The sequence below is a fragment of the Herpailurus yagouaroundi genome, unplaced genomic scaffold (assembly GCF_014898765.1).
Source record: "Herpailurus yagouaroundi ecotype Mexico unplaced genomic scaffold, PumYag 187, whole genome shotgun sequence".
In the NCBI taxonomy this organism is placed as follows: domain Eukaryota; kingdom Metazoa; phylum Chordata; class Mammalia; order Carnivora; family Felidae; genus Herpailurus; species Herpailurus yagouaroundi.
In genome coordinates this window covers 3784995-3802695 of record NW_024412418.1, presented here as the reverse complement: position 1 = coordinate 3802695, position 17701 = coordinate 3784995, and the positions used below count along the sequence as shown (strand labels likewise).

At 52.8% G+C, this 17701-nt stretch overlaps 1 protein-coding gene across 1 annotated transcript; it reads right to left on the bottom strand.

Moving 5' to 3' along the window:
• Positions 1 to 3347: 3347 nt before the first annotated feature.
• Positions 3348 to 6894, bottom strand: APLNR (apelin receptor). Its single transcript, XM_040495136.1, has one exon. It carries the CDS (start codon positions 6602 to 6604, stop codon positions 5462 to 5464), a length of 1143 nt encoding a protein of 380 aa, XP_040351070.1. The 5' UTR covers positions 6605 to 6894; the 3' UTR covers positions 3348 to 5461.
• Between the last annotated feature and the right edge of the window lie 10807 nt (positions 6895 to 17701).

The following is a 17701-nucleotide window of genomic DNA, read 5'->3' as shown; positions in this document are numbered from 1 at the left end:
CCCTCTTCACTCACTCTTCATATTCTCCAAAAACGACTTTCTCTCTTTTCTAAACCTGGAGCCAAAAACTGGATGTCTCCCCCGAAAATTCACGTGGCAGCTCTTGCCTCACAGCAGGAAGTGCCTGTTCTAGTCCCACCTCTGCCGTATTCCCACTGTCTGTGTATAAATCTCCCTCCCTCCCAAGACCTTAGTTTCCCATCTATTCAATGGGAAGTTGAAGCTCTCCATGTAGCTCCATGAAGGCAGGGATGGTGTCAGGTTCTTAGCATCCCCACCTTCTGAGACAGCAGGAACTTAGTAGGCATTGAACAAAAGCTTGTTGAATGAATGAATCAATGAACATTGCTTGAAACTCTCACAGTCTCACTATAAGTAGTCAGCCCAAGGTCTCTGAATCTCCTTGACTGTCAACCTGATTGTAAGCCCCCTTTGTAATCTTCTCCAACATTGCTCACAGGGACTGTGTAAGCATTTGGGTAATAATTCACAAGGGCTGCACCTGCTGCTTCAGGCCCTGCAAGCTTCCAACTCCCCAGAGTTCAGAGTGGAACCAGCTGAGAAAGGCAGATGTCACATCCAGCTCCGGTCATGCTGTGTCATCCTGGCTTCCGGGTGTGGTCTTCCCAAGGGATCCATCAGCCCCTTTTAGCATCTTTCTCTCCAACAAGCATGATATGAGAGGACCAAAGCTCCCAGCCTCTGTCTAAGCTAAGACCCTGGCAGATATCTTCAAGAGAAAACAGTTCATGCCCAAGCAGGGGGAAACAGGAAGTCACCCCCTAAAAAATCCCTGGCCCCCAGGTTGTCTAGAGACCTGCACCGTGGTCCCCAGCCCCAGTCTGCTGTCATCCACGCTCTGAGACCTGGGCAAGCTTTCCTCTGGGCCTCTGCCTGGCTTCCCTCCCAGAGCTGGTGTAGGGCAGAAAGCAGTGGTGAGTAGATGAGCTGCTTTGCAGTTCTTGGAGGGGCTGTTCTCTGTCTCCCCTCTGGTAATTCCGCTACATGGAGAACTTCCCCACCAACCGCTCACCCTCCTCCCTTCCAGAGCAGCCCTCGCAAGGAAGGCACTGTCTCTAAAGTCTGCCCTGACACCCTGCCTAGACTCCTTCCACCGTCTCTATTAAGCACTTGGAACACCTTGTACACTCCTTCCTTAGAGCTTGCTGATTATCATCACCCCTCTCGCCGCTGCCTCCATCTGCCTGGAGCCCACTGAGACCTGCTCACCATTTATCCTGTGCCCACCACGCTGCTTGGCACCAAAATGGTAAATAAGGACTGGATGAATAACCAGATGAGTGAGTGAGTTAGTGAAGAAAGGAAGAAATGTGTGGATAAGTGAATTATTAACTGTTCTACAATCTTACAATTTTTGGATAATTTACCTCAAATTTCCCTGGAGGGTTGGTGAAGTGGTTGTGTTGTTTTGTTTTTTGGTTTTTTTTTTTTTTCTCCCTATCTTTTTAAAAAAAAAAAAAAAAAAAAAGCCTGAATAGCTCGTAGCAGTTGTAAATTCCTGCAGCTTTTCCCTGGTGTGCTTCCAAAGGCTGAAAACAAGCGACACCCAGTCCTCCAGCTCCCTCCTCCTTCCCACCGCAACCCTCAACCCTCTCCCTCCTCACCCACTGTTTTCGTTTTCTAAACATTTTTTTTAAAGTTTTTTTTTTTTTTTAAGAGAAAGAGAGACAGAGAAAGTGAGGGGGGAGGGGCTGAGAGTGGGAGACACAGAATCCTAAGCCGGCTCTGTGCTGTCAGCCCAAAGCCTGATGAGGGGCTTGAACTCCCAAACCGGGAGACCATGACCTAAGCCAAAGGTGGAGGCTCAACTGACTGAGCCACCCAGGCGCCCCCCTCCTCACCCTCTTTCTTTCTTTCTCCACAGCTCTGTCTCTGTCTCTCCCTTCACTCTCTCTCTGCCTCTGTCTCTCGGTCTCTCTGTCTCTGTCTCTCTCTCTCTCTCTCTCCCTCTCTCACATCCCCCACCCTTCCTCTCACCTCCCCATCCGGACCAGTCCCTATGCGGTGAGCACTCCCCACGTGTGCCATCGCCTTGCAGCTGAGGCCCTCACTTTCCTTCCAGCCCACCTGGCCCTGCCTCACTTGTACTTGTACTCACTTGTACTGGAAATGGTCAGGTTCAGCTCTCCCTGGTCTCGTTCTTCCATGTACTGGTTGTGCAACCTTGGTCGAGGCACCTGACTAATCTCTCCGAGTCTTGGCTTCCTTACCAGCAAAATGAGGTAAAGATGCCTGGCTCAGATTAAATGAGATAATATTTGGAAGAGCTTCGAACACACAGTGGTAAATCACAGTAGACGCGGGCTCTCTCGTCACCATCCATCCTGCTGCAGTGACCACCTTTGCATCATCTGCAGACGCTGTTAGTGCCCGAAATCTTCAGAGAAGATGAGGAACACCTCTGGACTGAGTAGTCCCCCTCCCCAAGGATTGCATTTCAGACTCTTTCTCCCCCAAATCAGTGACCATCCATCTCTGACTCTCTGCTCTTTTGTGCCCACCTTAATTTGCCCAGAGAATCTGTGTGGATGCGGACATCCCCAAACCTGGCCTCCTCCAGAAATCACGTGAGGAGTTTTTAGCAGTCGTGAGCCTCTGGAGGGGTAGTCCAGGAAATCCTGATTCTGTAGGTCAGGGGTGCCGCTCAGGAGTGGGTATCTGAAAACATCCGGAGTGACTGTTTGGAGACCAGGCACCCGAAATTCTGATCTAAATTGAATGCATGGGGGCGCCTGGGTGGCGCAGTCGGTTAAGCGTCCGACTTCAGCCAGGTCACGATCTCACGGTCCGTGAGTTCAAGCCCCGCGTCGGGCTCTGGGCTGATGGCTCAGAGCCTGGAGCCTGTTTCCGATTCTGTGTCTCCCTCTCTCTCTGCCCCTCCCCCGTTCATGCTCTGTCTCTCTCTGTCCCAAAGATAAAATAAACGTTGAAAAAAAAAAATAAATTAAAAAAAATAATAAATTGAATGCATGCTCACGGAACAATGAATGAGTGAATGAGTGAATGAGTGAATGAATGAATGGGTGCACTCCAAAGTATGGGCCCATTGGCTCTACAGCTTTTCAGAGCAAAAACTGAGCTGCTTTATTTCCTGTGCTCTCCCCTGGTCTCACTCCCAACCCTTGCCCTGCCCTGGCGTGTATCTCTCCGTGCTCTTCCCACCTCCCCCCTCCCTTTCTAGTTTCCCACCTGACTCCCGTTAGCCCCTACTTTCCTCCTGTGCCCCCTCAGCCATGCCCACGCCACCTCCCACTGCACCATTTGCAAACTGGGGGCCTTTCCCCATCCCAAGACACTTGTGTGAGAAGAAGCTCTGGACACAAGAGTTACACAAAACAGATTTATTTAATGAACCTCAGTGACTAACAAAGTCAGAAAGTAGCAGAGACGTTATGAAGAAGAAGGGGCTGGTAGGGGACGGGGTAGCCTCCACCCTCTGTCCGGGGCCACCGATGAGTTCCAGGAAAGAGGTCTCTGGGGTCACCGAGGAGAGTCTCGGAAGCTTCCCTTCTGGAAGCTTCCTCCAGCCTTGACAGCATGCTTTGAGGACAGTGCTGGGCTGAGAAGGGAAGATTCTGGCCTGTGAGGGGGAGACTGAGCTGAGAGGAGTGTCTTCCTTTCTCCTCCTTCCTCTGCTCCCAGGGCTGGCGCCATCCCAGGGATGGTCAAGCTCTCCATTTACACCAAGCTGGGCTCTTCCTGCCTCCGTGGTGCAAATCTCATCCTTCACATCCCATCCGGAGTCCTCTGAGAACAAAACCTGGAATATACACACCCCTGCCCCTGGGCTCACAAAGGCCCCACCATCAATTTTGTCCTTGAGGCCTCTCTGGTGCCATGAAGTCATGCCCTCAGCCCTGCCGAGGGGCTCCTGTCCAGATGGTGAGATGAGAAAAAAACCCACCCAGTTCTTTTCACCCCAGGCAAGAAGGCAGCCTCCTTAGAGAGAGGGCCACAGACCTGGGAAAAGGCTAAACTCGAAGCAGGGTGGGGAGGTGTGGAAAGGGGGCCACGGGAAGCTCTTTACCACCTCCTGCTTCCCTCATGGAACTAGGAAGAATGGGACCCATCACATCGGGTTTCCCCAGGCCTTGGGCGCCACTGTCCTGGGGACAGATCTCCCCAGAGGGGCCCCAGCAGTAACATAGACTTCTCTCTTAAAGCACGGACCAGCCGTCAGAGCCCCCAAATCCAGTGGGGGGTGGACTCATTTTTACTCTATATTGCCTCAATATGTCCCTCTTCCCCCAAGGATATTGTGTGAAGAGTGGAGGTGTGGTAGAGAGTAGGGGGTAGTTCACCCAAGTGACAAATGACTTCATCTATGTACACACACACACACACACACACACACACACACACAACTCTTGGCACCAAGAAGCACCAGTGCTCAAGAAAAAAGCCTCCTGTCTGGGGATGACAGGGTGTAGGGGGGAGACGGGGATAAGACCTGCAACTCACAGCTCTGGAGGGGTGAGGAATCAGAGAGGGAAGCCAAGCAGCATATAGACTAAATACAGACTCCCTTCTTCCTCCATGTTCCCCTCCCAACCCCTCCCCCACTCATATAATGAAACAAGGAGCCCTCCCTTCATCAAATATGGTAGCCTTCCGATTGCCATGAAGAGACTAAGCGAGAGGGTCTGAGGAAATCTATAAAAAGCATATCTTGTTGGCATTAGGGAGGGGGACGCAGGAAGGGAGGCACCCGTCTGGGATAACCTAGTGCCCGAAAACACAGTGAACTGATCCAGTTTGGGAGAAAGTTCTGGAGCTCCCAGCTGCAGAGCCTGGAGTTAACCCTTGGCTGGCACCAGCCCTCCAGTCCCGTCCCTGCTGCTCTCTCCCCCTCCTGCCCTCTCAGGGAACCAGACAGAGCTGCAGCAGGGGCCCTGTGTGCAAGCTTCAGGATTCTTAACCCTTAGGAGCCCTGCAGACCCGGGAGGTAAAAAGGGGAAGAAGGAGGGACTGAGGGAGGGGGTGGCTGGAGAGGATTCAGAACGGAAAGTGCAGAGAGAGGGGAAGCAGGGACAGGGACATGGGGAGAGAAAATTAGGGGGAAAGGAGGGGGAAGAAAAAGCTGGAGAGCCGTGAAAAGGGGTGGGGGCAAGCCACCAGTCAGCTGAGCCAGCGTGACTTCCCCCATTTCATACAAATGGGGAAACCGAGGCTCAGAGAGGCCAAGAGACTGGTGCAAGGTCCATCTCACCGACACCGAGCGGCCGAGCAGGGGTCTGCAGGGCTCAGTCTCCTTCCACTAAACTACACACATCTGAACAAGACTGGAAGAGGAAGGACCACAGGAGCGGGCAGGGAGGCGGGCGGCAGGGAAGAGGGCCAAGAGCAAGGGAGAAGGTGCTATCATGCTATCTGACTTTCAGAGAGCGGGGGCAGAGGCCGGGGCAGGCGGAGGGCACCGGGCTCCCCTCCGACCCCAGCCCTAGTCCACCACCAGGGTCTCTTGGCTGTAGGGGATGGACTTCTCGAGCATCTGCTCTCCGCCCTTCCCTGCGTTGGGGCCGGGCCCCTGGCTGTGCCCGGAGGAGTAGCTGGCGGACTTCTCCCCGCTGCCGCTGTGGGCCGCAGCCCCGCACCGGCCCTGGCCCCAGCAGAGCACCGAGGCGCAGGCCTGGCGGAAGCGGGGGTCGAAGAAGGCGTAGAGAAAGGGGTTGAGGCAGCTGTTGACGTAGCTGACGCAGGTGCAGTAGGGGAAGACGTTCATGAGGAAGAGGTCGAAGTCGCAGGGCCAGCGCAGCAGGCCGCCCAGCGTGTAGAGCGTCTTCACCAGGTGGTAGGGTACCCAGCAGAGGGCGAAGGTCACCACCAGCACCACGATGATGCCGAGCAGCCGGCGCCGCTTCCGCAGGCCCTCGACGCGCTCCTTGCGGAAGTGGCCGGCGATGGTCTGGGCGATGAAGAAGTAGCAGGTCAGCATGACGGTGAAGGGCACCACGAAGCCCACGGCGGTGGACGAGACCCCCAGGCCCACCTCCCAGGCCCACTCGGAGCCGGAGGCGGCCACCACGGAGTAGTCCATGTAGCACTGCACCCTGGTGGTGTTCTCCAGGTCCCCGGTGGCGCGGAACACCATGACCGGCGCGGCCAGGAGGGCGGCCAGCACCCACAGGACGGCCGTGGCCGCGGCGCCGCTGACCCGCAGCCTCAGCCGAGCGTTGGCCACCGGCCTCACGATGGCCAGGTAGCGGTCGAAGCTGAGCCCGGTGAGGCAGAAGACGCTGGCGTACATGTTGACGAAGACGAGATAGCTGCTGAGCTTGCAAGCAAAGGTGCCGAAGGGCCAGTCGTAGTCCCGGTACGTGTAGGTGGCCCACAGCGGCAGGGTCACCACGAAAGTCAGGTCGGCCACTGCCAGGCTGGCGATGAAGACGTCGGCCGAGCGCCTCTTCTCACGGCTGCTGCGGAACACGGTCCAGAGCACCAGGCCGTTGCCCGTGGTGCCCAGGAGGAAGACCAGCATGTAGATGGCGGGGATGAGGGCCCCCGAGGACTTCCAGTCCGTGTACTCGCACTCAGACTGGTTGTCTGCCCCGTAGTAGGTGTCAAAGTCGCCGGCCTCCTCCATGCTGGGCCGCGGAGAGAAGACGGGGCAGGGGCTCCCGCGGGTACCAGCCCCGTGGCTGCGGCCCCGACCCCGGCGGCCGCCCTGGGCTTCTGGCCCGAGCCTCAGGGGGCAGGCGAGAAGGGGCTGAGGGTGTCCAGAGCCCTTCCCGGCAAGCAGGAGAAGCTGCCTCCGGATTCTGGAGGGTGCCTGCCCCTGCAGACGTCCCTCCGCCCTCTCCTCGCCTGGCCCCAGCCTCAGCTAAGAGGCTTCCTTGCGCCCTCCTGAGCCTCTGTCTCCTCCTTGTCTGGTCACTCCCTCCTCCCACCCACCTCCAGACCCACCCCTCACTTGGGAGTCTTAAGATCTTTAAGTTACAGCCCACTTTTTTTTGTTGTTTGTTTGTTTCCTCTTGTCCCCGGGCAAGTGGACCGAATTGAGCCCTGCCGAGCCGAGCTGGGCAGAATGTTATCTGAGGTTTGCAGCCGGCTCTCCTCCCTCCCAGCCCCGCCTCCACCCTCTGGCTACCACCCACCTTCTCCCCAGCCTCTAGTCCCTGGTTTCCTCTGGCCTTTGGAGCACCCCTCCCCAACCCTCCCCACCTTCCTACTCTCACCCCCTCCCCTCCCCTCTAAATGGGACAAATTATGCAGATTGAAATCCAGCCGGAGCTGGAGCCAGGAAGGGGGGGAGGGGGGGGCGGGCAAGGAGGGTGTGAGATTTCGCAGGATGCTCTGAGCATCTGGCAAGCCCTCCTGGCAGGCAGGTCTGGCCCCCACCCGCCCCTCCTGCCCTTCCAGCCCCCACCCAGACCAGACTTCACTCCACGGTCATCCTCCTTCACACCTCCACTTTGACCCTCCCTCTGGGAACTTTTGTTGTTTTACAGACACGGTTAAGGGGATTTCTCTAGAATTCATAATCTGTTAGCAGACTGCCGTTTGCAGATGGCATTGGAAGTTTCAGAGGGTGGAGGACAAAGTCCCGGAAGGAAGAAACCTCAGACAAAAGTCATGAAATCAAGTTGTTAAATCTGTGGGAAAACTGAGGCTTAACAAGGTAAGTGTCTTACTCAAAGTCACAAGATGAATTTTGTTACAGTTCCATTGTTCGCTTTTCTTCTTCGTCTCCAAGCACCCGCGGCTCCTGCCATGTAGTAAGTGATCATTAAATGATTGTTGAGAGAAGCAATGTACAATGGACGAACTCGTGGGCGAGGGAAAAGAAGAACCCAGGTACATTTCAGTGTTCAGGTTCTTCCTGCCCTTTGGGGACCAGGTCTCTATTAGACCATGCAGCCAGAGAGGGAGGCAGAGAAAGGGGCGGTCACTGAGGGGATGCTGTGGGCACAGTCCCATACAAATGCACTTTGCCCTGTCTGCTTGCCCTTCCAGGACCTCTGGGCAGGAAAGAGAGAAGGAGAGAAGGATGCACAAGATACGATTTAAAACTGTGCCCCCCAAGACTGGAGGAGTCCATCTCAGGTTGGGCAGGGATAAAACAAGACAAAATCAGGAGAAAAGTCTTGGCCTCATCCAAAACAAAGGGCTTACCAAACAAGAATCCCTTGTCTCAAGGGAGGGTTGGTCAGAAAACCTTGCCGGGGCCTTAAAGTAGGGGCCCCCAACTCAAATGCCCACAAGGACCCGGTGAAGAGTGTACGTGTGCAAAAAAGCTATTGTGGGACAATAGGGAGTGGTAGTCTGTGGCAAACCAGAGCAAGCACACCCCATCAAGAGGAGCCCTCCTAAGCTTCAGTCCCTGGTTGCCGTGCAGAAACGTGGGACCCGACATTGCCAAGCGCTCTGATTTTCTACATAATTTTGAAATTCTGGATTTTATGAGAAATGTCCGGATTTGCAAATCTGGGAAATTCATCCCGTTAAAACAAAACAACAAAAACACAACAAAAACAAAGGGTGGGGCACTGGGTGGCTCAGTCGGTTAAGTGACGGACTCTTGATTTCAGCTCAGGTCATGATTTCGCGGTTTGTGGGTTCGAGCCCCACGTAGGGCTCTGCCTGTCAGCACGGAGTCTGCTTGGGATTCTCTTTCTCCCTCTCTCTGCTGCTCTCCCATGTGCACGTGCTCTTTCTCTCTTTCTCTCTCTCAAAAGTAAGTAAACACTTAAAAATTAAAAAAGCGAAGGTCACAACAAGTAAAGCGTGTCCTCTGCCACTCCCACTCTGTGCTCTTTGAACAGGAGCTTGCCAAAAATGTAAGGCAGAGGGCAACAGGGAGGATGGGCCAGGAACAAGAAACGTCAAATGCAAAGACGGAGAAATGACAGCAAACACGGCCAAAGTCTCGGGGTGCAATGGGGAGACCCAGGGGAGATGGCGAGAGAGCAGGACAAGACAGACCCCGAGTCTTGGATGGAGAACTGGGTGTGTTTCTCCATATTCAGCACCTCCTCCCTGCCAGGAGCTCTTTAAACATGCTATGCGTTTAATATGTGTTTATTATCTCTTTCAATCAACACAACGGTGTTAGGAAGTAGGCACTGTCATTAATCTCAACTTACAGACCGGGAAACTGAGGCACAGGGAAGTGAGGTAACTTGGCCAAGGTCACTCAGCTAGGAATTGTCAGAGCCGGGATTTGAACCAAGGCTTGAGCACATGAACTAAAACCTCTTAAGTTCTCCTCCCCCTGAAAGAAAGAAAGAAGAGAAAAAGAAAACCCCAACCCTTTTCGAATTAGGGGTTTGTCATCTGCTGAGCATTATAGAAATGTGGAATAATGCCAGGATACCTGTCATTTACTTTAAAATAAGCTCTCAGTGGGGCACCTGGGTGGCTCAGTCCATTAAGCATCCAACTCTTTTTTTTTTTAATTTAAAAAAAAAAAAATTTAACATTTATTTATTTTGAGACAGAGAGAGACAGAGCATGAACGGGGGAGGGGCAGAGAGAGAGGGAGACACAGAATCGGAAGCAGGCTCCAGGCTCTGAGCCATCATCCCAGAGCCTGACGCGGGGCTCGAACTCACGGACCGCGAGATTGTGACCTGAGCTGAAATCAGACACTCAACCGACTGAGCCACCCAGGCGCCCCAAGCATCCAACTCTTGATCTTGGTTCAGGTCATAATCTCAATGTTCATGAGATCAAGTCCTGAGTTGGGCTCTGTGCTGACAGTATGGAGCCTGTTTGGAATTTCCTCTCTCTCTCTCTCTCTCTCTCCTCTCTTTCTTTACCTCCCCCCCCACGCGTGCTCTCTCTCTCTCTCTCTCAAAATAAATAAACTTAAAAATATAAAAATAAAAGAAGCTCTCTGAGCAAAATTTTTAAAAGATGGACTAAAATATTTTAGAGATACTCTCCACTCCCCCACTCCCAAGGTTGAACAGGTTACAAGAACCCTGGCCAGACAATAGTCTGTACTGTACCTTAGGGATGGAACCATAGCTTGATCCAGAAACTGCTCTGTGGCCGGTCATTCCCAATAAAGACTCCTGGTCGCCTGAGGCCAGCAGGAAAGCTAATAGGACCCAGCATCTGGAATCTTGGCAGTCTGCAAAATGGCGGTCAGGACACCCAATACGACCCAGAGCGGGAGTTAGGTTGACCTCAGAGTACACAGGAGTTGGAACTGCTTAGGGCCTGCTTGCCCTGGAATGTTTGTCTAATAGAAGTCTGTACAGGTGGACAAACGGCTTTCATTCATCCGACAGTAAGCTTGGGTGAAAACATGTCAGATTACCCCAACCTTGACCTATCAAAAGGGACCTGAGGTGCACAGGAACCAGTTTGGCTCAGGTCAGGTCACGACTGACAGCACCTGTTATGAATACAAAGAGCTGCTCAGAACACGCCAAGATAAAGGCCAAGTTCAAGACCCCCAGGTAATCCAAATCTTCTCTGGTTCTCCCAGAAAGACATAGGCACCTGGGCCCTTTGCAGCTAAGAACATAGAAGAAGGAGAGCCAGCGAGCTCAGAGTGTCCCCAAAATCATGTTTCTCCCCACGGCTATTCCCATTTGGATCGTGAGCCAGACAGAGACCCCGTGGGAGGGGACGTGGGTTCATCTCCTTAGGGCTCTGGTCTCCAGGCCCTGTACCTCTGAGGGGGTAAGAAGCGGTTAATGTCACCTGAGGAACCAGGCTAGTCAAAACGGGAGAGAATTGGGAGGCAAGACTAGGAGGGGGCCACTGATAGGGGGGCCAGAGTGGGTGAAGCGCAGAAAAGATCTGACCTCCAGCCAAAAGCTGGAGCTCCAGCTGGAACCAGGGGGTCTGAGTGCCCACAGCAATGACAGCCTGAAAGGAGGAGAATCAAGCTAGCGTCACACTCCTCACCCAGCCTGACACCTAAGGTCCCTGTCCGTGCAACATCGAGATGAAAGTTTAGTAAACAGAACCAGTAGCTGAAGCCTGACCTTCTGTGTCCCCAGGGCTCAGAAGCAATTCCTCACCAGACAGAGAGCACCTGGCCAGACCCCTGTTTTCATTTTGGTACCCACCCCCCTGCCCCCACTCCTCTCCTCAAGTGGGTGCCAGGTAAATGCCCGCTGAATTAAAGCTCTGGGAATGTATGCAGGAAAAGGATGGGAAAGACTGGGTCTTCTTCATTCCAGGGGCTGTTCTACTGCATTAACAAGGACATCTTTTTGCTAAGTTGCTCCAGAATAATCTGCCTTGAGTCATCTGGCAAACCAGCAGCGAGGGCACGGCCGTTGGCCAGTGTCCCCAGGGGCTGGCCTGCCCTGGAGAGGCCGACTGGTTTCCTGGGGGACTCGGCTCTCTCCTGGGTGATTTCTTCAGGGTATTGTGAGGGACTTGGCATGAAGGGCTCCAGGCAGAACAGCGCCCCAGGCCAGCTGCAGATCCCTTTGAGGAGAGCACAGACTGCTGGGGGCCCTCTGGAGTCAGTGATTCAAAGCCCCGAGTTTGTTCCTGGCCTAGAAAGCAAGAGAGACTGGCTTGGCCCCAAGCCCGTGACTGTGTGTGGCTGTGTGCACAAACGGGAAGGGTTTGTGTGTGCCGTGGGGCCGCTTGTGAGCATACGGGACTTGCGTGCTCTTGGAGCACGAGTGTATATTGGGTGCGTGCATGCGTTCATGCGCCAGTGTGTGCCTGGGTCGGGGGCTGGGTAAGCCTCCCCCTTGTGGGACAGGAAAAGGTGGTTAATTGGATCGCTCTAAGGGCTTGCAGTGGGTGGGTGAGGGAGAAAGCCCAAATTCCCCGGTCTGCAGGGACCTGCCCAGACCTTGCCCCAGGCTCTGGGTGGAGGACATCAAAGTGGAAGCTGGTCTTTCTCTGCCCCTTGCTGACTTCTCACCTCCTCCCCCAGCCCTGCTCCAGCCTCCTCACTTCACAGGTCTGCTTTGAACTTACCCAGGGCGACCAGGCCCCTCTCTCCCCTTCCCAAGAGAAAGCACAGCTGTGTCCTGAACAGCTGGTGGTGTTATCTGAGGGGAAAGGGGGGAGGACAGGGGAAGAGGATGAAACTGGGCTGTCCGGCCCACTCTGGGATTCCTCTCCCATTTCTTCTGGCACACAACACCCCCTTCCCCATCCCAGCCCTGCACACACACACACACACACACACAGCCCTGCCTTAGCAGCTTATCTGACCAGAACCAAATGGCCAGCTGCTCCTGACAATGAAAGCAGACCCCCCCAACCCCCGCCCCTCGGCAGCCGCTCTTCTCCCCCTGGCCATTTGGTGCCACTTCAAACTCCCAGGCGTACTTCAAACACCTAGGAGACCCTGGGCTCTGGAGACCCTGGGCTCTGGGGACAGCAAAGGCAGGAAAATCAACAGGCCCGAGAACCAGGAAATATAAGCTCCAGTCCCATCTTGGCTATTACTTCATTCCCTCAGCAAAGGTTTATTGAGCACCTACTATCGGCCAGACTCTACTCCAGGCACTGGGCTCACACTGAATTGTGTGAACAGTTCAAAGCATGTCCCTGGCCTCCTGCACATGCATCCTCCAGGTGGAGGAGAGACAAAACAGCTGAACCGTAAATAGATCAATGAACTCAGATAGTGATAAGAGCAGCAGAGAAAGCTCGGCCGGGTAAGGACACAGGATAAATAGGAAGGGGGCAGTTTTAGAGGGTGGACCACCAGAAGAGGGCCTTCTTGCAGTGGCTGCCATTCTAGCTAAAATCTGAATGTCTAGGTTCCTGTGGGAGCCTGGACGAGGCTCTTCCCTCTCTGGGCCTCAGTTTCCCCATCTGTACGTGAGGACGGTGAAGCAGCTGGTGATTCTGGAACAGTGGCAGTGGCTCACAGAAGAGGCTGGAAAAGTGGATATCTTGCTAAAGAAGTCAAAAGAGGGAGGCAACCTGACTCCGTGTAGCAGGTCGACGATGGACAAAATCAGACCAGAATCCGTTCTCCTGGCCACGGGCCCCACCTTATGGGGTGTTTGTTAGGCTGTCGGTAACCAGGGTCTGAAAGCCTTTCCTAATTTCCTCACCCGCCCCCTCACCCCTCCCCTGACACTACCCACCCCCATTATTTAGCACACTTCCCTAAACAAAGTGGGTCTCTAGTAAGTGTGTGGGGACCGTTTCTCTGCAGCCACGAGGACTAGAATTTCTACAACCTTGGGAGCAGTTAGGGCTTTCTTTAGGACCTCCTAGACGGGGAGCTAGATGGTTTCTACGACTTGACATAGGAAAGACTCCTAAAATTCACCCAGGCCATTGACTGCCCCCCACCCAAGCTAGAAGACAGTAAGAGGGTGGGCGGCAAGGAGGGTCCACAGAGGCAGCATCAGCATTTCATGAAACCTTTTGGAAATGGCACACACCCACACACACACACACACACACACACACGCACCCTTAATAAGACAACCCTCTCTAAAGGTCAAGTCGCGGCCCCTCAGGCTTAGATTTGTACAGCTCGATATGGTGGCTCTGGTTACTCCCTGGTGCTCAAGATGGCTTTGATGAATAAGAACTGAGAAAATGAATTAATTATTATTTAACAAACAGAGTGGGTTAGGTAAACAGAATCCTTCCAAAACGACAACGCACTGGTAGGGGAGAATGGAGAGCAAGCCAGGTCGCCTGTGCTGGTGAAAAGTCTGCAGCCAGTAATCCATTCCACACACTTGACTCCACTGATCAGGAAAGGGAGGCCCAAGGGGAGAAAGGGAATTCATCCAGGTGTCCCCACCAGGTCAGGCCCACTGTCCCCTGTGCCACTGCGCCTACCCCTCCCATCCCTAAAGATCAAGTCCGGAGGAAGCCTTTCTCCTTGGAGCTCACTCGCCTTTGTTAGCCTAACAGGAGGGCTGGGGCAGGAGGCAGCTAGGACAGGAAACAGAGCAGAGGCCGGAAGGAGGTCAGGAAGAGGTGGACAGGACCCTGACCCTGCTCACGCCCAGCCCTACCAGTCTTCAGGAGAGCAACAGGGTGTTTCCAAAAATATTTACAGTGAGTCTAAATTAATGAGGTACTGTATCAGCTCTAACAATAGGAGGATGTGGGGCCGGGCCCTCCAGGGGAGAAGACCAACGCCAGCAGCAGCCCATAGGCCAGACGAGGGCCCAGGAGGTTGGGGAAGGCCCGCTGTGCACACCGCCAAAGGAGGAAATTAAGCCCTCCACCCCCGGGGGCCAGAGCAGGCACTGCAGACAACGGCCCCCCCATCCCGGCTGCCCCGGGAACAGGAAGATTTCCTAGACCCTCACAACTGCCAAGAGCATCATCAACCCGCCTCCCTGCTCCAATCCAGCGTGGACATCTCCTGTAGTGCCCCCAGGCTCAGGGCCATCCGGGGGCCTCTTGAATGCTTCTGCTAACCAGATGCTCACTCCTGCCCCTAGAAGCCCATTTCGGCCCCAACAGTGGGCAGAGCTGCTCATCTGACAGGGTTATCTTCAGGAGAGCACAGGGTGCTGCTCACAAGTCACGTTGCCGTAGGCGAAGGAGCCATCATTTCAAGCCTCGGTTTGCCCCTCTGTAAAATGGGAGCCATTATAGCATCTGCCTTATGGGGGCTGGTGTGAGGAATTCCTCAAGTGGGAAGGTGCCCAACATGGGAGGGAAGCCACGGAGGCAGAAAGATGTGGCAAAGGTGCAGAGATGCAAAATGAAGAGCTTAAGATGTCTTGGGGCTAAAGTTACATATGGCTGGAGAAAGCCAACCACCATTTTGTGGCGATTAAGGTGACCCAGAAAAGCTAGACTCGCGCTGCCCGGTAGGTCACCTGCTCAGCACAAGTGGCTATCGGGCACTTGAAACGCGGTGAGAGAGAGCGGAGAAGAGCCACAGGCACGCAGTGCGCACCAGGTTGCAAAGACAAGATGTAAGGCATCCCATTAGTAATTTTTTATATTGATTACACGTCCAAATGATATTATTTTGAATATATTGGGGTAAATAAAATATATTATTAAAATGAATTTTATCTTTTTTTTTTTAATGTTACTAATGCGGCTATTGGAAAAAACTTAATTGCCTATGCAGTTCCCATCATATTCCTATTGGACCACACTGAGCTAAAGGATCACCTGGAAGCTGTATGATGTTCACTCTGTGGGTGCCTGGGCGGCTCTGTCCGAAGCATCCGACTTCGACTCAGGTCATGATCTCGTGGATCGTGAGTTCGAGCCTCGCGTCCGGTTCTGTGCTTATAGCTCAGAGCCTGAAGCCTGCTTTGGATTCTGTGTCTCCCTCTCTCTCTGCCCCCCCTCCCCCGCTCATACTCTGTCTGTCTCTCTCTCTCTCTCTCAAAAATAAGTAAACATTTAAAAAAATTAAGATGTTCACTCTGGAGGGGCACCTGGGTGGCTCAGTCAGTTAAGCCTCCGACTTCAGATCAGGTCATGATTTCACGGTTCATGTGTTCAGATCCTCTGTCTCCCTCTGTCTCTACCCCTCCCCGGCGCACACATGCACGCTCTCTCTCTCTCCCAAAAATAAATAAAAACATTAAAAAAATTAGATGTTCACTCTGGAGGCACCTCTGAGGGTAGGTTAGAAAGGGGAAGCTCATCAGGAAATGGATGCAAATTGTCCAGACCAAAGTTCTGTTTTAGAGGAAGGACTCAGATTTTTTCTTTTTTTCTTTTTTTCTTTTTTTTTTTTTTTTTTTTTTTTTTTCCCAAGGCACAAACCAATAGGGATGCGATTTATGTTCTTCCTAAACTAGGGTTCCAGATAAACCTACCATCCTGATAGGTAAAAGTTGTCAGGCACTTCATAAGCACCTTTAAATGCCCCCCCCCCCAGTGCAATTTTCATCAAAGTTTTTTTTACATTCATTAAAAGGTCATAAGATAATTTTTGTTATCATTCCCATTTTACAGATTGGTAAACAAAGGTTTGGAAAGTTACATCACTGGCTCGGGAGCACTTGGCTTACAAGTGACAGAGGGGTGATTTGAACCCTTGACTTTGACTCGAGAAGGCTGCCATCTCTTCAGCCCAGATATACTCTCCCAATGCGGGGCCCTGCTTCTGCACCCAAACAGAACCTGCTGGTGCTTCACCGACAGGGACCTCGGAGGCTCTCCTGCACGGCGTTGCAGCCCTAGCCTGGTTGTAAACAGTCTGCACCATGAGGGTAAGTGAGGAAAAAGTCCCCTCCGGCCGCCATCGAGGGCCCGCAGGAATTCACAGGGCCATGCCAGCGGAAGAATAGTTTGCAAGACAAACATGCTTTGCAATGGTTACGAGAGTAAACTCTGAGGCCAAAACGCCTGGTGCCCAATCCTAGCTCTGCTACTCTAGCCCTCCAAGCCTTGGTTTCATTAACTGTTAAATGGGGGGAATAACGTATCGCAGTCGTCAGAATTATGAGATACTAGACCAAAAGACTAAGTCTGTGCCTGGCCAACTGGCCAAGAACAATTGCCTAGCAAACATTGCTTATTACAGTTTCCTTACTTAATCCACATAATTACCCTAGGGGACCCAGAGAGCCAGTTAAGACAAATAGTAAAAATGATATTCCCAGTTTAAAAATGCAGAAATTGAGGCACAAAGACATTAATTTGTCTAAGTCCCTCGATTTCTAAGTATTGGAAGGAGGAATCAGACCTAGGATGGCTGGTTCCCAGGTCTGTAGTCTTAACACCATGGCATCTAGCTCATGATTTTGGACAATCTGTGAAGTTGTCTTTTTTTTTTTTTTCTTGTTCTTTTTTAAATGACACTACCTCAGCTTCTTGAGGTATGAAAGGGACCTGCTCTACCTTCCCAGTGCTTTGACGGCCGCCAGTGGGACAGTCAACAGCTCAGTGTGAGTGCAGAGAGGCAGCTGCCTCTGGATGCCACAGAGCTCTGCTGATGGGTTACCCATCAGCCCTAGGGCTCCACAGGTGCCACAGGTATCCAGTGACAATGTGCCTTTGCCAAGAAGCCATAACACAGGTCCTGCGGCATCTCTCGCCCTTGTGACTGCTCAGGCACAAGGGGTGTCTGGGGAGATGGAACTAGGCACTGGATACTGATGTCACTACCAGACCCAGAGCACAGAGCTGCCTCCCAAGGTACATCTTGGCCAGCCTGGGATCTACTGTTCTCCTGACCTGGGAGATGCTGACATCTGCTGGGGATGAGCTGGTACTCAGCCTTGACCTCCGCTGATTCCCAGCACTGGCTTCTGGGCCCTGCCTTGGGGGCAGAGATCCTGAAGGGTGAGTCCCCCAGGGGTTCAGGTAAGCCAGACCTCTCCTTCCTCTGGGCTCCCATGGAATCTGGAATTGCCAACCCCAGAATCTTCCAGCTCTGGGGCTATGCTAAGAATCCTTAGAACAGGGGACTTATCCACAGTCCAATCAGCTGATGATTCCGAGGCTGAACAGATCTGAGAACCCAGCCTGGGTACCCAGTCTCCTGAAAAATCAGGCACTAGGTCCCTACACCCTGCTCAGTGTTTTGAGCTACATGTTATCTCCTGAAATGTGGTTACATTGCGCTGATATTATCCAATATCACATTATGACACTCACGTAGGAAAAGAAATGTTCTTGTCATTTTCACTTAGGGTGAAAACCAGAGACATTGAATCATCCTCAATGTTATTCATCGCACTTCCTCAAGCATGTCACTCTGTAAAGACATATAAAGGGGGAAAATGTAACTCCTTTATTAAAGAAAATTATGGACTAGAAAAAGACTAAGGAAACTTTTTAAAATAAACTGACA